The following is a 22125-nucleotide window of genomic DNA, read 5'->3' as shown; positions in this document are numbered from 1 at the left end:
AACTAAAATCATCAATTAAAAGCAATCAACCCAAGAAATAATATTCCAAGATATCCATCATTGGATAAAGGATTACCAAATCGTGGTTGACCCTAAGCAATTCGAAATCCCTGCAATTGCTTAGGAACCCCTCTCTAGACGATCGCCTAGCGTTTGATCAATATGGCGCATCTACTCGTGCAATCGCGGAGTATCAGCCCGCTTGACTTAAGATCATCGGGTTAATCAACCTAAACATTAAATCTAATATTTAATCACTTACCTTAGGTGCAATCGCAGAACTCAAATCTGAGTTGAAGGAAGAGAAACAATTTGGATCAAGATGAAGTGCAGGTCCTTCGGATTTAACCGCGGAATCCTTAATTCTTGGATTGATTAAAGAACGCTTAGCCTTGCATGGCTAAGTAGAAAACCATAATTGAAATTAAGAAAATAAAGAAGAATAAAAGAGTAGAAGAGAGAAAACGTAAATTACAATTGAATCTTGAAACTGTAAAAACATAAACTCTCAAAACGAAAACTAAAACTAAAACTGAATCACAAGGTCTCCTAATCATGCCTTTGTATAAGCTCTACAAGTCTGACTTAGTATAAAAGGAAATAAAAGATAAATAATAGAATTGGGCCTCATAAAGATTGGGTTCCCAATTACAAACTTAAATTCAATTAACTAATTAAAACTGCAGCAACTCGTGATGAACTTGCGCTTGATTTTCGACCATCCTATAGTCCGAAATGGGCTTTCATGTCTTCATAACATTTGTAGCCATCTGAGTTAGCTGCAAAACGCAACAAGAATGGGGTCAATCGGATACCTGTGGAATGAGTTATAGTCAAAATATTGCAGTAACATAAATCTGGATTTTTATTACGAATTTCGAAATAAGCCCAATTAAAAACCCAACATCTAATTTAACCCAAAGACCATTATTTACACAGTAAACAATCCAAAAATCACTAATCAAGAGTAACAAATAAGTGTAATAAATATTAATTATCAAATTCCCCCACACTTATCCTTTTGCACTCCTGAGCAAAATTAAAACGTGAAACGAAAACTAAAGGAATGACAAAACAAAGCAAAAGACTAAAAGATAACCAATGCTTTCTAACAATTGCTAAGAATACAATAATTTGAACAAGGATAATAAAGCTTCAAAAAATCAACTAATTAAGATAGACATTCCTTCATCTTAAATTACAAAACATAGTAATCTCATTCAATAATGCTAATCACACAAGATGGTCTCTCATGGGATGCTCTCAATCAATCTCTCAAGTGTGTAGGGTAAATCAGTGTATCACTCAAGTTCCACTCAAGAAAATTGCCCTACCATAGGCTTGCTCAATCTCTACTTCTCCACTACTCGAAACACATGCATGCAAAAATCAAGAGGACTTTTTACAAGGTTATATTGGAGCTAGGGTGAAGGTATGGAAAAATATGGAAATAAGAGGCTAAGCACCCAAGAAATTTAAAAGAGAACTAATTAAGAACCAAACTAAAGAAAACAAGAACTAAAAGAAGTAAAAAAATAAGACAAAGACTAACCAAGAACATAAAGTCACTAAATTAAACATTCTCTTTTTGTTTTTGTTTTTGTTTTTCTTTTCTATTTTTTTTATTGCTTTTCTTTTTTTTCTAGTTTTTTTAGCGCTACTTTTCAATCATTTTGTTTTCAGCGCTCTTTTTCTTTTTATTTCTCTTTTTTACAATCCAATGACCAACAAATGCAATGCCATGTGATGAATGGCATAAAATACCTCCCACCCACACTTAAAATGTTGCACGCCTCGAGCAACCCCCACACTTAAACACAAAACTAAGATGAAACCAATGCTCAATAATTTCCAAAGTGCGGGATTACATGGTTTTACACTTAGGCTTGTAATGTGGCTAAGAAAAGAATGAGATAAAAAGGCACAAAGGGGCTAACCAAAGGGAATAAAATGCAAGGGGTGGCTATCTGGCCAAAGTGGGGAAATAAAAGAAAGAAGGCCTCTATCATATTTATGCATGCAAGTGAAAAATGTAGTTTTAAAAAGAAAAGGAGCAAGTTCTAGAGAACAAAAATCACGAGGGAAAGCACACAGGAAAGAAAGAATGGAAAAAAGATAAATTTCATTCATAAAGGCTCAAACTCTCACAAGGTTAATATCAACTCATGCAATTAGCATCATGAATTCAACTACCAAGCCAAGTATTTAACAATCAAGAACTCTACTTAATTAGAATGATCCATCAAGAACAACATATCCAAGTTCACACTATGTATAACTCAACAATTATAAGGATGAAAAGGAAAATCTACTTATTGAAAATTAAAACAGCAGACAAAACAAAATAAACTAAAATAAAGAAAAGGAAAAGGAAAAGAAATACTCTTTGTCCTCCTTAGGGAGGATAAGTGGCATCAGTGAGCTTGAGCTCTGCCTCCACAGACTGTTGTTGGGTCCCTCGTAGAAGGGCTTGAGGCGATGACTATCTACTATGGAGGTCTTCCCAGTTTTCTTATCATTCAGATTTGTTGTTGGGATAATCGTGTTTCCTTCTCCTGGAAGTAATAGTCGTTGGGCCTTTCACTAGTTGGGCATGTAATACCGCATGGGATAGGTCCATATCATAGTGGAAGGCAGCAGAATGATGAGTATATCCTGAGAATGAGTATATCTCGGATGAAGACATAATGGTTATAATCAAAATAGATATAGGTATGGTTGATATTGATTCGAAGAATATATACATACCAAGCATTAATTGGCCATGTGTGCAGCGTCAAAGACTTAAGACCCGTTATTAAACATAACAGGTTTTTGTCCCGCTGTTGGACTGGCGTGAGCTATCGAACTCACTCAAATTAATCAGGTTTGTATAAATAAAGATTTGTAATAAAGTGGGCAACCTGAATCGTCTCTCAAGGAATTTGCAAGGATCTTAATCGATCAATTAAAAACAAGAAGTAAAAAATAGGGGGGTTTGTATGACTAAAAATAGAAAGTAAAAACAAGGATTTAAAACTTAAAATTATCAATTAAAAGCAATCAACCCAAGAAGTATCAATATGAAATTAAGAAAATAAAGAAGAATAAAAGAGTAGAAGAGAGAAAACGTAAATTGCAATTGAATCTTGAAACTATAAAAACATAAACTCTCAAAACGAAAACTAAAACTAAAAGTGAATCACAAGGTCTCCTAATCATGCCTTTATATAGGCTCTACAAGTCTGACCTAGTATAAAAGGAAATAAAATATAAATAATAGATTTGGGCCTCATAAAGATTGGGTTCTCAATTACAAACTTAAATCCAATTAACTAATTAAAACTGCAGCAACTCGTGATGAACTTGGGCTTGATTTTCGACCATCCTATTGTTCGAACTGAACTTTCATGTTTTCATAACATTTGTAGCCCTCTGAGTTAGCTGCAAAACTCAACAAGAATGGGTCAATCGGACACTTGTGGAATGAGTTATGGTCAAAATACCGCAGTAACATAAATCTGGATTTTTATTACGAATTTCAAAATAAGCCCAATTAAAAACTCAACATCTAATTTAACCCAAAGACCATTATTTACACACTAAATAATCCAAAAATCACTAATCAAGATTAATAAATAAGTGTAATAAATATTAATTATCATGGACCCAACAAGTTCAAGACCTCATGTTTCTCACAACAGGTTATTTGTGGTAGTCCTTTCTACCTAACACCTTTAACACCTTAAACCCAGTACCCCACCCAACTAAACTCACAAGATATTGCCACATGTCATAATCTTATTCGTTCGTCCAACCTATTCCCTACCCCTATCCCCCATATATATCCCCTCCCCCAACACAATCAATAACTTAGTACATTCCACTTGTATACCTCTACCCCACATTATAATTTGCTTATAATCCTATGCATTATTTTGCTCGCACATTTAAAATATGAGTTCCAATTGTGAACCTTTAATGGTGGTTGTGTACTACAATAGTAAAAAATATTATGGTCTTAAAGGTCTCATTTTTGAAGGAGAATCAAGAGTGATGTGCTTTAGTCCTCGTTGTAACTACAATTCTCTTAAGAAGATAATCTATAAGAAATTGGGACTGCAAGACAACCAAATTATTTCTCATTTAACGGCTAAAATGACGTTGGTGATGGGTGATGCGAAATCGGCAAGTATACCGATCGTTCCAAGTAATAAAGTGATAAGAAAGATCGTTCCCTCGAGAATTAATGCACCAATTATTATCCTAACTAGTCCCCTTAATTTGGAAAACTCGGTTTAATTGAGAAAATAATCGCTAACTATAATTTAAAGACAGTAATAATCAACAACATTCAATAATAATCAAAAATGTAAAAGAAAATATGAGTAATAAGATTGTAAAGGAACTGCAGTCAGGATGCACTTCACATCTGATCCTCCCTTATAATTATAAATTAATTCTTATAATTAATTAATTCATTAGCTTAGACAATTCATCTTTTTCTTATTAAATAGTTGAACCCTAATGTCTTAGTGTATTCAACCCTTTAACCCAATTAAAATCCTAGTATCCTAGTAATTCCTCTTGAATCAAACATTAAGCAAATGAATTTAAGAGTCTGCAATCTATGTAAGCCTATGTCTAGATCATGCACATATTGTTATTCTACCCTTGTCAGAATTAAAACCCCAATATTTCTATTGTGAGCTCTAACCCTTAAAACCCTATAATAGAGTGATCAATTCTAAAAAGAGTATGTAAAAATTAACACAGGTAGAATAAAACTAAAGAAATTAAATTAATTATAAAAACAATTTAAAATTTAGAAAAGATTCGCATTGGATCCGTGATCCCAACTACAAAGAGAATTTAGCCAGACATACCTGACTTTAACAAACTAAAATAAAAAAAAATTCATGAAAGAACGGGAAAAGAAGAAGATGAAGAAGAAGGATCAATTGTCTTCAATCTTCAAATTCTGCGGAATTCTGATCTCCAGCGTGAGTCTCCAAGAACTCTGTTGATTTCTTGATTCTCACAATTCTTCTCAGCCAAAGATGCTTTCCTCAGGGTTTCCAGTTTCCTTTTATAAACTTTTTCTCCTTGGTTCAAATCTTAATCACATCTTTTGTTCATGATCCCTTCCAGATAACCTCTGATGCATGATTTAAAATTGTCATGTGCCTCTCGCGCTACTAGCGCGGATCTCGCGCTGATAGCGTGGGAAATATGTTTGGAGGCAGTGGCTTGGCGCTACTAGCGCGGATCTCGCGCTGATAGCGCGACTGGGCTGTGTTGAAAGTTGATGCTGGCATTGATAGTGTCAGGGCCGCGCCAGTAGCGTGGTGAATGAAAACTTGTGTTTTTCTGTCCTGCTCAATTGGCCCCCTTTTCTCGTATTTTTTCCTACTAAAATATAAGAAAATCAGTGGCAAGATACCTAATTAGTATTTATCAGTTTAATGGTAATTATGGGCCTTTTCATTCAAGATTGATTAAGATTTCTTGCTCTTTTTGGCTTAAAATCATATATATGCTGGAGGCATATCAATGAGCAATGACTTTGTGTGGAAGTTTTTTACGATGATGATGTGGCATGCATGGTAAATGCATTTCTTAGCTAGTTTCGGAGCAGATTCAACAATTTAAATGTGGAGGAAGTGGACCATGGTAAACACTCTATGCTTGAGTCGTCATTGTCTCCAATTTAGTCAATAAATATAAATAGGGAGTCATATTTTGACAATCCAGAAAGGTACGTTTTTTTTTCTCCACCTCCCCCATTTTAAAGTGAAATGACAGTCGATGAAGACAAATATGATCCTATTTAGGGCACAGATAGTGATAAGAATGAAATTGATGTATTATGCTTCTGGATAATGACTCATCGTATAAGTGATTTTGCTGCTAAATTATGCTCATCTGTCATCGAGACAAATGTAGTGATATGTCCTCAGCTTCCATCACCAAATGTTGTGGCCTATGGGTGGATACCATTAGCTAGTGGAAGGTTAGGGTACGAAATCAAAGCATTTATTTAACCTATTTGGTTTATGCATATGATTGATCTATGTGAATATGTAGGAAATAGTAATACTCCATTTTAGGCTAATAATGGACATACATATATTAATTGGGCTGGCATAGATCAAGAGAAACTTGGCATTAAGGGGGAGCACCAAGGCAACTGGCAATTAGGAAAAGAGTACATAAGAATCAAGAATTTGAATCGTGATATACAGATTGAAATAAAGCAATATTGTAAGAAGATATATATGACATGTCTTTGACACTGCGATACGTGACAAAAGCAATCTCATTGGTCCCCATAGTGAGACTTTAATTGTCCGTGACAAATTGAAAATTAATTTAAAAAAGTGGCATTTTAATATTTTGAATCCAAAATTGTGGTTGATTATTGTTTGTGAAAGGATAGTTATTACGATATAGTAAAATTATTACTTAATAGTAAAATTAAAATATTACATCACTTAAATTAAAACAAAAAAAAAATCTTGTTAAAGAATATATACAACAAAAAGGAACGCTTATTTCATCATATAGAACATCAATGGACAACAATTAGTTCTTTACCACATAAATACATAGTTGATCATATTCATAGTAGTTCATACTGAAATAGGATGCCAATGTATACGCCGTATGTAGCGTTAGGACTTAAAGGTAAATAGCTACATTTATTCCACACATACACATACTTTTCATATCCTGTTACTTTCGGCTTGGAGCCAAGCTAGCCTATGCATAATCTTCGGTAACCTGAAAAATCAAAGGAACCATATTTAATAATTGTTGGAGATATGATGTTATCCATATAGATATTAGGCTGTTGTGCAGTTGATATTAGGCTGTTGTGCAGTTGTAGATATTCTGCAGATATAGTTCACTTTGATAGTTTGTTAGTATCTAGTTTGGTAGGATACACTTTGTTACGTTTGTTTTCTGTACTTAGTTAGCTTCTGATTGTTGTGTACCTTGCCTATTAAAAGGCACTCTTGTGAATATTGAAAGTGACCTTTTGGTACCAGATTTCATCTTGGTATCAGAGCGATCCTATGTGAAAACACTTCCGCAGCGTGAGAATTTTAAATAGTGTGAAAGCTAGCCCAATAAAATATGGCAGAAGAAGGAGGCAACAGGTTGAAACCAACGAATCCAGGCTCACCTTTCTACCTAGGAAGCTCAGATAGCCCAGGGATCATACTAACAAATGTTATGCTACAAGGAGAAGCCAATTATGAAAACTGGGCAAAGCTCGTGAAAAACGCACTCAAGGCAAAGAATAAATTGGGATTCGTGACTGGTTCAGTAATGAAACCAGAGAAGGAGAGTGAAGCAGAGTGGCGTGCATGAGAGATGTGCAATTCTATGATCAACGGGTGGATACACAACAGCCTAATATCAACTGCACAACAGCCTAATATCTATATGAATAACATCATATCTCCAACAATAATCTCAACAGAATTAGGGAAGTGATCTTCTCATTAAATTTCATATAATCTCATTGTATGAAAATTTTATATTAAAAAGAGAAATAAACACAATGTTTTTTAGATTTACACAGAAGATAATTAATTCACAAAGTAAAGACATAAAGTCATGAAGAGCCTTAACTATAACTAAGTCCTGACTCATGATTAATCACATAACCGACTCAAAAAATTGAGACTTGTGAAAATATACAGAGAATAACTCGTCTCAGAACAATAATTACGGTTGGTATAAGAACAAAAAAAATATATAAAGACACATAATTCTTGAAATAAAAAAATTTACTTTATTTTTAAAATCGATCAAATATTAAACATTAATTTTGAGGTGTGGATCATCTTCATTACTCGCCTATTTAGCAATCACATTTTTTTAATTGAAGAAAGATTTAGAAAAATAATTAATTAAAAATATATTTAAGAAAAATATATTATTGTCGTATTTATAAATCACATTTCTAAATCATTTTCCAAATGCTACAAGTACCAATACACCGATAATCAACGAGTTATTGTCGTATGTCACATCAAATCAGTAATTACATAAACAGGGAGAATTTTTTTTGGGAAATATAAAAAATACTCCTTTCACACTCACTTTTATATATATCTCTTCAATAAAAATTAAATACTGAGAAAAAAGTAAAGATAATTGCTAGCAACTATTTTATTAATTATAGATGTTTCGTTTTGAATAGCAGTAGTATTCACTATTGGATGCTCCCGTGGCACAAAAAATACAAAAAAAGAGAGTAAGATCAACCAACTCAATTATCTTCTAACAAGCTCCGCATTATCTGCTAGACACTTGCACCTGACTTATCTTGTGTAAAGCTCAGTTAGTTATTCATCAGTCTATTCACAGTGTTGTACATATATATATCTGTATAGTATTGTAATTGATCTCATAATTCACTTTCTCATTCTCATCTGTAATACAACTCTTTCTTCACTCTCTTCATTTCGGGAGAGTAACCAAAGTGTTACGTTTGGACAAAAAAAATACCAGACTGCTACGTCAACAGTAAATTTTGTCAAAATGCCACGCGGCATAATTCGCTACACAATGTAGCGAAATATGCTCCGTCAGAATGCACAAAACCAAAAATGCCACATGTCAAATTTTGAGAAATTCACTATATAGGGTAGCGAATTTCTCAAAATTTAACATGTGACATTTTTGGTTCTGACGTGGCATATTTCGCTACACTGTGTAGAGAATTATGCCGCGTGGCATTTTGACAAAATTTACTGTTGGCGTGACAGTCTGGTAATATTTTTGTCCAAACGTGACAAAATGATCACTCTTCCTTGATTCCTCTCTTTTCTTTATCTTTCATTCTTGTGTCTAATACCTTACACATCTCTCCAATAACATCAATACTACAAAGAGAAAGAGAAAAAATAAAAAAAGTTGTTATTGTTTATCTTATTAAATACATATCCACCGTTGGGTGCTGCCGTGATACAAAAAAAAATATACTCAAAATTTTAATGATCCAGGACAACAAAAATCCCTTTGGAAATGGGGGGGTAATTCACTTTATTTTTTTCTTTTATTTATATTTTTATCTATGTCCCACGTTCGTGGTCCGTAGCACTAAATTTTTACTCAAACACAAGGATATGAGGTCTGCCAAGACAATGTTAAAGGATTTGCATTCGTGATAAACAGTAGATACTTTATCGTACATAAAAGAGAAGCAACTGTATGGTTTAGTAAAATACCTAGCTAAGTGCTAGACTGGGAAGGAGCATCACTGACGAGCTTGAACTCCTCCACCTCCTTGGAGTTCAACCATGCCTTTTCCAAGACCTTCGTTTCGTAAACTTTTTTCTTGCCACCATCATTTGCTTCCAAAGTGATGTAGTACAAGGTGCCAGCAACCACCTGCTTCTTTGCACTTATCACCCTCACATACTCCAGAACTGCATTCTGCATAACCATCACCAATTCAATTAACAGGGTGTGCATGGAGTGGTTCCTTCAATTTCTAATTAAAATCCAATTGAAAACCGATTTCAATTTATTTGGTTTGGTCAATTTGAATCTTTTGCACACACCTATCAATCAGACAAAAAAAAAATAGTTAAAATTAGACACACACACACACACAAAAAAACCCACCCCTAGACATAGAAAAGGAACCCAATTATTATAAACTATCCCTACTTTTTAATCTAAACTTTTATTTAAAAGGAAAAAGAAAAAACAAACACTTAAGACTGGTATATCACGTGCCAAAATCAACCAGTACCAAATTAACATAAAAAAAAGATCTAAGTTTTAACTTTTAAAATTTCACTTTCTTCCTCGAGTTTCCTCAAGAAACAACAAAATCCAAATTAAAAAGGAAAAAAATAAATTAAAAACCTGTTTTTTGTTGTGTTCTTCAACAGCAAAGCGAGCAAGATTATCGATCTCGACGCTGTTCTGGACTCCTTCCACCTCACTAACGCCTCCCAGTGTTGCCATTTCTCTTTTCTGTGTTTTTTTTTTAACTCTTTTCTTTGTTTTTCTTTGTCTACTGTATGTGTCTCTTCGATGTCAATTTATGTCGTTGCAGGAAGAAGAAGTTTAGATTGGTCAACAATGGCGCCTTTGGGGCAGATCCTGTGCATGTTTGCTTTTTTTAAATGTTTATTGATTGCCAACGTGTGACCAATCAGATATTATCCGTACGTTTTTGGGAGCATGGTCAACTATGATTTCATCGAATTACAGTAGGAGAGAAAGCAGGGATAACTTCCTCCTTTATCATGGTCGGCACGGATAGACGATCATGATTGGCTCTTTTGGTTGGTCGTTGTGATTTTTATTATTTTTTGGTACAAGGTCGTTGTGATTTTAAGTGAGCGTCCAATTGGGAACATGAGCAAGTGACATTGCAAATATTTTTAATAAATATTATTGGGAACAGTATTTTTTATTATTCTGTCACATGTTAAAGTTTGTTATAGTCAATAATTTCGTGATATTTAGATAAACTTTGACATATGACAGTAAAGTAAAAAGTATTGTTCGTATAACATTTAAATAAAAAATTTGTTAAACAATAACGCTTTGAATTGACAAGAGAAATTTAGACCTGTTAGGCCCAATAGCTCAGCCCATTAAACATCAGCAATAGTAGGAGGTTGACTCATTGGGGTGAATTTGGGCTTGGAGGTGGGTTTTGAAATATGCTATTGATAAGAATTTTGGTTCCTGTGAGCTGTGGCATCATCAGGCTGAGTCCATAGGAGTTTTGAAAAAGAAAAAGAAAAATTGCATGAAATGTGAGTACCCAATCACATCGTGCGTTCATAACCGTTAATTTGTTTATGTCAAGTGAAATCACAAATATGAGATCCATTCCCAAATTTCATATGACCACATGTCAAAATTTTGTGTTTTTTTTTTTTTAAGTGAGGTCCATGAAGAGAGAAAAAAAATATAAAATTTAACCTATCCAAATTATGTGAAATTTTAGGATCCGTTACTAGAAAAGTAATTTGATAGGATAATATTCTCCTGTTTTGAATTTGAGGCGAATTATATTATGTCATAGTATAATATAAATAAGTAAAATATAATTTTAATTATAATTTCATATATTTTTTTAAATTAATTTTTTAAACTACTACTTATACTTATTTACACATTAATTCTTATTTTGAATTATTAAAAAAAATTTAAATCATAATTTTAAATAGAATGCACAAATAACTTATAAAAATTTTGAAAATAAAAAATTTATCACACTAAATAATTTTAAAAAAAATTGAGTTTTAAATTAATTATCAATATTGATACTAGGGCTCGTTGAAGTTATAGTAGGGCCGATAACGATGGGTGGTTGTGACAACACCAACAATGATTGGTAACATTTGTGGTAGTTGACGAATGACGATGGTAGTGATGGTTAGTTGTGTGGCCCGAAATGGTGGATGGTTTCTAAAGGTGATGACCAATGGTGACGACAACCGCGATAGTGGTGTTGGCTAGTGGTGTGGTATCATATAGAACGATGGTAGCGATTCTGGCTATGATGCAATTGCGAGGATAATTAATGATAGTGGTGACTATTGATGGTGATGATGATGATGGATGGTCCCTAAAGGTGGTGGCCAATGGTGACGACAACCGCAATAGTAGTGTTGGCTAGTGGTGTGGTATCATATAGAAACGATGATAGTGGTTCTGGCTATGATGCAATTGTGAGGCTAATTACTGGGAGTGGTGGTTAGTGATGGTGATGGTGGTTTTTTCTAATGATTGGGTGTAACAATAGTCAATGTTGGTGGTGGTAACTGATAGCTTATGGTGATAACTAACTAATGGTTTGTGGCCGTAGTAACGAGTGATAGAGGTGACCAATAATGTCCATCACTAATCTAGTATAACAAAATAAAATGAGTCTATGTTAAGTTTATCATAGTGTGTTGTGTATTTATCCATCTAAATATTCCGATTTCAAGTTTTGGTTACTATCTTAAAAATTTTATGAACCAGTCTTTCAAAATATTTTTCTTTCTCGTATAATTTTATCTGAAAAAATTTCATTAAAAGTTACAGCTATTATCTATGTGAATTCATATACGAAGAGTATAGCATTTTACGTAAATATAATGGATTTTGGCGTAAACATTTGATTAAAAAATGAACAATGGTCAATTAATATGTTTTCTCTTTCACGTCTATTTTTTAATTTTAGTTAATATTTTCCTTTAGGTCTACTGATACTATTATCAGCTCAAAGCATTCAAAAAAAGAGGCAGAAACTTCCCGTCACACAGCAGCGCAAAGCTTGGAGCGCTGGTTCCCATGGCGGTTCCACCGTCGGAAACCGAAAACAGAACCATCTTGTCATTCTTCTACTCCAACTACCTCCTGAATCGAATCCGCGCTTTCTATCCCTTCTCCCCTACAAGTTTTCTCTACAGCCTCACTACTCGCTTCAGATCAACCCAACGTCGAGAATGCCTACCTCTTCCGTTACTTTTCAATTCGCTCGACTCTTCCATGTACGCTCATTTCCCCTCTTTTTCACTTCTAGAAAATCAATGACAATAAAAATAAACAAAAAATGAATTCGTGTTTAAAGACTACTTGTGATTTGATTCTCAACCTTGTTTTCGTATTTGCAGGATCTTGACTAAGGAATCTAAAGTGCATGGTGTATTGGAGGATATATTAGAGCGTGTTTTGATAAATTTGCATGGCATTCAGAAGAATCTGCAGTTTTGGCAGTCCAGAGCTGAGGTTTTGTGTTTGTCTTTTTCTTTTCGTTTTGTTTTGTTATATATATGTATAGTTCAAAGTATGTTCGTTCTGAAAAATAGTTATACTGCTTATTTGTTTATATATTCAGCGATCTGATGCTTGGAAAGCATATTTCATGGTTTTTGAGAGAGGTCCTAGGGCTTTTGTTGATGAAACAGTTAAGTTGTTGCGTGGACGTGCTGCTGAGGGTTCTTCCATACAGAATCTATGCCAATCTTCATCTGAGTATATTAATGAGAGAGTAACTGTTTTGAGTAGCTTAAGATATTCGCTCGCCACATTCTTGGCTCAGGTTTGTTTCCTTGTGTTTGAATTTGAATCATGATAGTCTTTCATAATTATATTGAATATGATTTGCTTACTCAGTTACCTCTTGTTATCAAGCTCACTTATTAATTTTTTATATATTGGGTGTTTTTGTGACACTGATGTTATTAATCTTACTATTTGTTTAAGATAAAATCTTGAATGATTACGGATATGTTATATTTATTATATCTTACCTGTTCTGTATCAATGGCTTCTTTTCCCTTGATTGGTCAAATTTTGTTTCTGGTAATTTTTCCACCCTTTTTCCGGCTCTGGCCTTGTTATTGGTGTCTTTGAGAGAATTTCTTTAGCATAGCTTTGACAGGATAGTTCAGTCAGCATAGAATTCAAGTTCTTCTGGCATATGACATGATCCTGTAAACTTAGACAATTACATATGGTGAAAAGATGCAGCATAAACTTAAGAATTCACTGGTAGAAAATTATGAATCTGGAAGAATTGCATATTGACTTAACTTTGTTAAATGCCAATATGCCATCAAGTTACAAATAGAATTTGAAACTTATTACTTACAATTTGAAACTTCATGCTCAGGTTTATATGGAAGTTGATAAAGTTGGAGAAGAGATAGTGACGGATCCAGAGAAAAAGCTCCACTCGTTGTTGATTACAATTAATGATTTGTTCTCAACATTAGAAGCTTCAATTGGACATCTACATGCAATGCGTCAGGTTTACATGAATAATGCAGTTGTTTCTCTTTGCTTTTTTTCTGTTTTCCTTTATTTATATCACTCATATCTCCACGAGCCTTGGATTGTTGAAGCAAAATTGAAGAGTAAATTTGCAACTTGTATTTAGTATGGGTGCCCATTTCCAGAATTGACCTTTTCTTCTCGGAACTGATGATTACTTTTCAGAGTGAATCTTCTGTTGATGGGAGCTATTCAATGCCCCTGCTGTTTCAGAAGCTGCCTGAAATAAATCAGGAGGGGTCCCAGTGGACAGATTGTGAAATCAGTGATGCTATCAATTCTGTTTATCAAAATTTACACAAGCTGGAATCTTACATATCTTTTCTTGTAAGAGCTTCTTCTATCTTATGTTATCTCATTAATTTTTGAAGGAGATGGATGTCCGAATTTTCACCGATTTTCATTTGGTTGTTGGAAAATTCATTGTATGGTAGAGCTCTTGTGGTGATCCTAGTCTTAGTGTCTTCGATTTATGTAGCTCAGTGAGCTCTCCAGTCTCCTGATAAGGATGGTCTTTTAATATTGAAGAAAGGGAAAAATTACTTCTGGTATAAATTACTTCTGATAATTTTTACTATTGTGGGAAAGAATAAATAGGGATCACAATCTGATCTTCATAATTATCGAACCCACTCTATTAGTATTAGCAATTTAGCATTGTTTATTTGCCTTTATGAACCCATCACTATTTTTATTTTCTTAACATTTACTTCAACAAAAAAAAACACTAAGTTCTTTAAAAAAATGGTCACAAAATAGTTATTTTCTTTTTACTATTTTTGAATCTATGTGTACTCCTATAAGCAAAGTCTCACTAGTCACCTAGATAAAAAAGTTTTTGCTGTTGAGATTTTTAAAGATGAACTAGTTATAATTTATTTTCAAATTAAAATCATTTTACTTAAAAGACTCTTTCTTAGTTGTAAAAAGTAATTTGAGATGGGATATTGAATGTAAACATCTTCCTCTGTTCGAGTAATTTGGTATTATACATTAGAATACTTATTTTTGGCTGCATTTAAGCAATAGTTCCTTCAGGATTAAATCAATAGGTAACTGTATTACTCCATGTCCATGCCCGTGGGGATTTGTCTCACCCAACCAAAGGGTATGGATATATGCTAGGAAACCCAAAAAAAAATAAAAAAAATAAAAAAAATAAAAAATAAAAAATAGACAACCTTTTTATCTTTCACACCATAGTCTTCATTCTAACATCAGGTTGAAATTTTATATGATGTACCGCAGCTTGCTAGAATGGAAGTGCAAATATTATCTCAAATATACAAATGATAGTTATGTGTAGGTGAAGTATTATGTTCGTTTTGGAAATCTATAATACTGACTATGGTTGTCCCACAGAGTTGGATCACCAAATTTTGTCTTTTGTTACTCTGTCCCTTCCTCTCCCTGCTCTCCTACTTTGATTGGTGATCCAAAGGGCCCAAAACCTGCTTTTTGAGTAGAAGTAGAATAGTAGACGTACTGTTGGACAATGTTTGGGCTGACTTTATAATTCACCCTTTTATATGTTAAACACTACTAGGAGAGCCTCTTATGCTCTCTCCTATCTCCCAACAATCTTTGGGGCTTCCTCAGTGGCTATTTGAAGTGGACAAAATTGTCTTCACTTGAGTCAATAACTAGGGCACCATATGTATTGGATTTAATCATTTATGGAGGTTCCAAAGTTGAAGAATTAATCAACTTCTTGTTTTGATAATACAGATTGATTTATAGTTGTTAGTTGGCGTATACTGGTTGATTTACTTGGTTAATTTGATAAAATTTTAAGATGAATATTATGATTGTGTTTTGTTTCAGGTTATGAAACATAGAAAGCCAAGGAAAGTAACTCAGTATTGGATTCGCTATACATGTGGTGCAGTTGGTCTGTCTGCATGTTCCATATGGCTCTTACAGCATAGTAGTTTGACAGGAAGTTCTGATCTTGATAATTGGATTCAGGAAGCGAAGGACTCAACAGTTGGCTTTTTTAAGGATCATGTAGAGCAACCGGTACATTTCTTCTTCATTATTTACTTGGGGTGCACTCTGTTTTCCTTTATTCTTTTTTCCCTGGTCCATGAGAACTTACTGTTAGACAAAATGAAGGGGACTTGAACTTAACATATCTTAATAAGATGGGATGGGAGGTGTTGCTATCATTATTCAATTTCTCAACCTCATTTTGCTCTTAAATCTTAATCTTTTGGTAATTAGCATTAACAAAGTAGCCTTCCTAAAGGACTATTTTGTATTAGCAATGAACAAATTTCTGTTTCTTGTATCTTCTCCCTCCCTCTTTGCTCCCATTTTTAAATATGTTAAAAGTGCACCCTACTGATTGAGGTTTTCTAACTAACGCAGGATGGAAGCATGAAATAAGGCTTGATACTGTCTAGTAGATAACCTAGTGTGCACTGGGTAGATAAGGTTAGAATCCACCAGAAATAAGAAGTCCTTAGAATAATTTTTAAAACTGGGAAAATGTTATTTCTTGTTTTAAATCAAGTAAGCCTAGAATAGTTCTATTATATTTAATATCCCCTAGTACTCATTATTCTATAATTGTCTTAAAGCCTCCAATTAAACTGAATAAAACCCTTCAAAGTAATCCCTATTAAAATCACAAAATAATCATAAAAATTGTATATACTATCAATACCCCTTATTCGTTCTACATGATAATTTGTATATATTCCAATGCAATCAATATCCAGATTTTGTCCATCAGAGATGAACTTTTTGAGACATTCAGGAAGAGGCATCAAGGTATCATGGACCATGAAGAGGTGCAGTTGACTTCCAACTCACTACACAGGTTATTGTTTTTTAAACATGTTGTCCTCCTTTTCCAATATTTAAATAGTAAACCTGTATACAATCTCAATGCACAAAATCTATTTTTTAACATAACTGTCTACAGTTTTGCAATATATTTTGTTAATCAAGTCACCTTAAAAATAAGAATTTATTATCACAATGGTTTTGTTACTATGGTTCTTTTGAATATAAATTGTTGTTGGTAAGAATTCTCAACCCTTTGGAATACTTTTTAAAGAAAATGAAATCATATCATTCTTATATCAAAATTGTTTTTATTCACCTTTATGCAAAAATGTAACATACTATATATGCACATCTATGTATATTTGACCAATAAGAGAAGATATAAGTGATTTAGTCATAATTTGAAAATAAAAAAATAAGTAATTTATGATAATGAGTGCTAATTTTGAAAATTTACAAGTTTCAGAAGCACCCTGGACCCTGCCCTTCAAAAACCCAGTAAACAATTAGTTATTAGAGACTAGTATCCTGAAGCTTCATGGGAATCCTGAAAGTTTGCTTCTAGGTTAATATGTAATTATGCAGATTGATGATTTTATTCATCCATACTTCATTCATAATAGAATATGCATGCATGGAAATCAATGAACCATGTCTAAAGGGTGTGAAGCCAGTGAAGGAATACTTGAAGGATTAAGACCAGGGTAACTATGCTTGTGAAACTTCACCGGGAAATTTCTGATGGGTTGCATTGAGCTGCTTTTGTGGTTTGAAAGTTGAAACTGATTCTATACAAGATTTAACTGAAAAAGAAATAGAAGAATGCATCAACTACGTGTCAGTAACAGAATTTCATGAAAATAAAATAAAATTGAGCATCTTATTGAAAGTTACACAATGAATGCAGGATGCTAATTTTTCTAATCCTAATGATTCAATTTACTCCAGTTACCTACTCTGATCAGTTTAGAATGTTTTCAAGCATCCTTTTGTACCATAAGTGGAAATGTAATTCTATATTTGTTACCAGCCAGATCTCTGTTGAAAGAATTCAGATTTGTTAGCAATGAGATACAATATGTTTGTCCTGCGGTTAGGATATTTTGGAGATAACTAGCCTTGATAATATTAATTAGTTCTTTTTATATGACCACCTGTAATGCATTGCTCCTAATCATGGATATCACTTAAAATTTGACTAACAGTAGTTAATTTACTTGGTATTGGAAGGCATGCTCGTTGCATAGGTATTGCTTTCATTTTAACTTTTTAAAACTTTCTGTACAGAATGCTACTGGCTTTCAGTGAGCAGACGAAGGGTCAGAAGTTCCCAGGGAATGCCTCAGATCAGGAAATGCTTGAGATAGTCATGGATAGGTGAGTTAGGTTTTTTTATTGTTATAATTGGATTATTTGACTTTCGAACTAGTTATATCTAAATATGTTGGTAAGATAGTAGTAAGGTAATTGTGAAATTGAATTTGAAGTGTTGAAGTAGATACATGGATTTTCCTGTGAGCAATTTTCCATTACAACTATAGGGTTGATTATATATTGGTGATAGCTTTTTTTTTTCTTCTGGATATATTACTAAAATGGATCTCCATCCCAATGACCTTCAGAGTTTATTGTGAAGGCAAGTTGGGTGTTTTTATGAAGAGCTATTGAATTGGGCATTGACATTAAATGATTGTAATGCTATCTCTTTAGCTGAGGCATTTCTGGTTTGGGGTGTGGGCTAGCTACCAGATTAAGTTAACAGTCTCTTATCGGGTGGAGATAGATGAGTTTCCATAGGCAAATAATTTTATGCAATGGGTTGTGTCTTTTGAAAGTTATCCTACTGATTTCAGATGTCCCAGTTAGAACAATATAAATTCTTTACCTGGGTTTTCAAATAAATTTTTTTCAAGTTACATTGATTGATGATATTTGAAACTCTACGTAGTCAAAAATTGGATTTTGATGGAAAAAGAGGACGATAATATACAGAAAATGTTTTTCTATGTATTAGTCCTATCTATACATTGATTGAATTTAGATTCTTTAATCTTTGTTAATAAGATTCATAGTTATCACTTTGTTTCTTGTATTATTAGTGGTTATCATAATTCAAGTGTTATAATCTAACTTTTTTCAAATATAAATGCAGATATGAGAAGGAACTCACACATCCTATTCAAAACCTGCTCAGTGGAGAGCTGGCTCGGGCTATGCTTATTCAGGTAATGTAATTCATATTATATGTAACATCTGTTTAAGTTCTTTTAACATATTTATTCACTGTTACAGGTTCAGAAGCTCAAGCTGGATATTGAGACGTGAGTTTTTCAAATCTGAAAATCATAGTGAATATTTCACATTGTTTTAGTTCCTCAAGATGATATTTTGGTCAGGGCAATGCTAGAGCTGAACCAAATTCTACGGGCAAATGAAATCAACTTCGCAATTCTTGCTGCTTTACCTGCCTTTTTTCTCTCTCTTTTACTTATCATGTTAGTACGTGGATGGTTCAAACAGGTGATTTCCCTTCTCTTGTTTGCTTTGAACAAAATCACGAACTTATGACAAAATCAAAAGTTTCCATGTTAAATTTTATCTGATATTCTGTTTTGGTTAATCAGGATACAAAAGCTGAAGGAAGAGGTAGAATTGCTCGGATTCAGAGGAGGCTACTTGTTGTAGAGGTTGAGAAAAGAATTATACAGTACCAAATTTCTGTTGAGCAAGGGTTGGTAAGAAGCTTACCTGACTGTTGATTTTACGTACTAAAAAATAAGGATGCATTTTGTACAAGAACATATATGACTGTTGATTTTGTTTAACCCTCCTCGAAATGAAAGTCTACTAGGCCACATCATTTATCATCTTGTGTCTGTGTGTGGATAGGATTATAGGAAAGGGATCCACATACTCCAAGAGTAAGTTTTGGACACTTACACTGTTTAATAACCTTTTTTAAAATACAAATTTAAGGAATCTAATCGTTGATTCATGTGATATTATCTTGATGATCATGCACACCAATTTTAGACAAATTAAACATTCATAGGTATGTAATCTTATAGTCAACATTTACAATGAGAGTTGAGATTAAAAGAATTTTCTCCCATATATATATAAAGTGAGAGTAGTGCTTACTATGAGAGGTGAAAGGAAAAAAAAGACCATTTTATCTTTCATAAATGGTTAGGCCCACTTTGGGTGGCTTGACTAGTTTGAAAATTTCACATGATTTGGTCTTAAAATCCTCCAAACAAAACACCAAGCATGATTTTCTGATTAAATTACTCACATTTCTACAAAATAATAATAATAGTACTCACGATTGATGCATCCTTTATATGTAATTTTACATAATTAGAAGTTATAAAATCATAAATTAAATTTGCAGATTGAACTTTTTCTTTATTGAAAGAAGAGCACTGTTTCCATGCCCTCATCTAATATATGTGGAATTCACTTTACCATAGTAGTATGAAGATGTCCTACTATTGGTTCATTTGCTTGTTCTCAGTGCTGCTTTGGGTTTTGTTCAACCAAACCATCCAATAGTGTTCCTTAGATGTCGAAGTTCTTGATATATGAATATGAAAAATGTTCCTCACTGTGCCTACGAAACCTGGTTGTTGCCTTTTTAATGGTTGTCTTTATTTGTTTGAAGTCTAGGGATTCACTAACTGCATTTAGTTAATTTGAATGACATGCATGATGCATGCCCCAGAACAAAGATAGAAAAGTCATGTTACTTATCCTTTACAGGAGAGAGACGCACAATGTATGTTTGGCTTGGTACTCTATAGCCTGGATCGCCTATATCGTTCCGTTAAGAGGCATGCAGAAGCTTCCGGAGAGTGGCAGTGGTTAGTTTCCATCTCTCTCTCTCAACTATAGATGAGTAGTCACTATTTCTGTTTTGTATATTTATATTTATGTCCACTTATTGTTTTAGCATTGTAAAGAACCTTGGGATATACCACCCCAAAAGCTAGCTCAAAGTGGGAGTGTCCAAGGCCTTATAAAGGCCACATTAGTTGCCCACACAATCAATGTGGGATTATATATCTCAACATGCCCCCTCACACGAGAGCCCATTGGGCTAGAAGCGTAAAATCGCATAGGCCCAATTTTTGGTTTACCTTTTGTGTTTTTTTTATTTTAATTCCACTTTAAAGTGAAAGGCGGTGAAGATCGAACTTGTGACCTTGTAGTCACTCAAGCTCTGATACCATGTAAAGAACCTTGGGATACACTACCCCAAAAGCTAACGCAAAAGGTGGGAGTGCCCAAGGCCTTATAAAGGCCACATTAGTTGCCCACACAATCAATGTGAGACTATATATCTCAACAAGCATGTGAAAAGAACTAGAGAATATTATGAATGTCGTGTTGTTGCTAAATGAGTAATATTATGAACAGTTTGCGTCAGGATATAATTGATTTGGCTAGGCCTGGCCTGCAAACTACATACAAGCTCACTGTGACATCGCGTATGGAGAGGGTCTATGACTGTTTGCTTCCGATTCTGAAACGCCGGTAGCACATTTTGGTTTACTTTTGTTCTGAATTTTAATGGTTTTCCTTGCTACTTTGAAACCCAATTTTGTTGTGGATGTCATGCATATATTCCTTATATGGATGACATTTTAAACCGTAGTAAGATCAAGGATTTGAATTATTTTATCAATTGAATTGAAATCATATTGTGAAAAGATGACATCTTCATTTGCTAGTCAAAAAAAGCACACCAGACGAGATTTTCATTTTTGTTTTGGCTACGGAAGTGAAGTGACTCAGTGGTAATTTCCATAGTGAAAGGCTGAAATAGTGAAATATATGTTCGGGGTTCCATGTTTTTCCGTCTCAAGTAACCTCATTTTTCCACTAAAGAAATCTGCTATTTTGGTCCGGCAGGGAGAGAAGTCCTCCAATACTCTTCCATTATATTAAGTATTGTTGACATTTTGCTGTGCCGTATGTACATCTATCAGTGTATCTGCAATTGAAATGTAAGAGTTGGACGACAGTTGAATCTTTCCATGAGGCATGAACCTTCAGATCATGTGGTGCATGCCTGTATCTTGCCATGCAAGCCTGGAATAGACACTCCGAAGTTGATATAAAACTTACCTTTATAGGATATGTTACGTAAGATTAGAATTTTTGTTTGACGTAGATATTATTTACATTTACATTACGTGCCCCAAGTTTTATTTGGTAGGTAGTTGAAAAGTTGTTTATACATTATATACTACGAGGCTCACCGTGGTATTGAATTGAGTTCTTAATGAACTCAAGGTATTGGATTCATGACTTTTAAGCTGCAAGCCCTAGACAAAATACTCTAGATGGCTTATAGGAATATAGTAATTCACTGTATGTTTTGGGAAGATTTATTTTATTTTATTTTATTTTGTTCAAGTTACCATGATGAAAGAAGGAAGATTAACAGAGGCATTGTCAATATGGCCTTAATAATAATAATAATAATAATTGACGATGTATTTTTTTGAGACCACAAGACTTTCTTTCTTTGCGAAGGGG

General features: G+C 33.7%; 2 protein-coding genes across 2 annotated transcripts; one reads left to right on the top strand and one right to left on the bottom strand.

The window, feature by feature from the left end:
• Positions 1-6512: 6512 nt before the first annotated feature.
• LOC133315041 (cysteine proteinase inhibitor-like) lies at positions 6513-10044 on the bottom strand. The gene is made up of 3 exons (XM_061516586.1): positions 9871-10044; positions 9225-9432; positions 6513-6762 (listed from the first exon to the last, which is right to left on the bottom strand). The coding sequence occupies exons 1-2, from the start codon at positions 9970-9972 to the stop codon at positions 9229-9231; spliced, it is 306 nt and encodes a 101-aa protein (XP_061372570.1). The 5' UTR covers positions 9973-10044; the 3' UTR covers positions 6513-6762; positions 9225-9228.
• A 2138-nt stretch (positions 10045-12182) lies between these two features.
• On the top strand, positions 12183-21962 carry LOC133315042 (protein DGS1, mitochondrial). Its single transcript, XM_061516587.1, has 14 exons — positions 12183-12503; positions 12627-12741; positions 12851-13054; positions 13628-13765; positions 13954-14115; positions 15613-15807; positions 16512-16612; positions 17869-17958; positions 18734-18806; positions 18874-18902; positions 18978-19101; positions 19206-19316; positions 20344-20444; positions 21001-21962. Exons 1-14 carry the CDS (start codon positions 12304-12306, stop codon positions 21119-21121), a joined length of 1764 nt encoding a protein of 587 aa, XP_061372571.1. The 5' UTR covers positions 12183-12303; the 3' UTR covers positions 21122-21962.
• The last annotated feature ends 163 nt before the right edge of the window (positions 21963-22125 follow it).

Source organism: Gastrolobium bilobum, unplaced genomic scaffold, assembly GCF_033153095.1.
Source record: "Gastrolobium bilobum isolate Gb01-03AN ecotype WA unplaced genomic scaffold, APGP_CSIRO_Gbil_v1 utg9008, whole genome shotgun sequence".
NCBI classification, from domain to species: Eukaryota; Viridiplantae; Streptophyta; class Magnoliopsida; order Fabales; family Fabaceae; genus Gastrolobium; species Gastrolobium bilobum.
This window is presented reverse-complemented; position numbering and strand designations above follow the sequence as displayed.

Coding starts and splice junctions, on each gene's coding strand:
- LOC133315041 (XM_061516586.1), bottom strand. CDS start 9,972: ATGGCAACACTGGGAGGCGTTAGTGAGGTGGAAGGAGTCCAGAACAGC. Junction 9,433..9,870: donor AAGAACACAACAAAAAACAG/GTTTTTAATTTA, acceptor ATGGTTATGCAG/AATGCAGTTCTGGAGTATGT.
- LOC133315042 (XM_061516587.1), top strand. CDS start 12,304: ATGGCGGTTCCACCGTCGGAAACCGAAAACAGAACCATCTTGTCATTC. Junction 18,807..18,873: donor CTCGGGCTATGCTTATTCAG/GTAATGTAATTC, acceptor TCACTGTTACAG/GTTCAGAAGCTCAAGCTGGA. Junction 19,102..19,205: donor TACGTGGATGGTTCAAACAG/GTGATTTCCCTT, acceptor TTGGTTAATCAG/GATACAAAAGCTGAAGGAAG.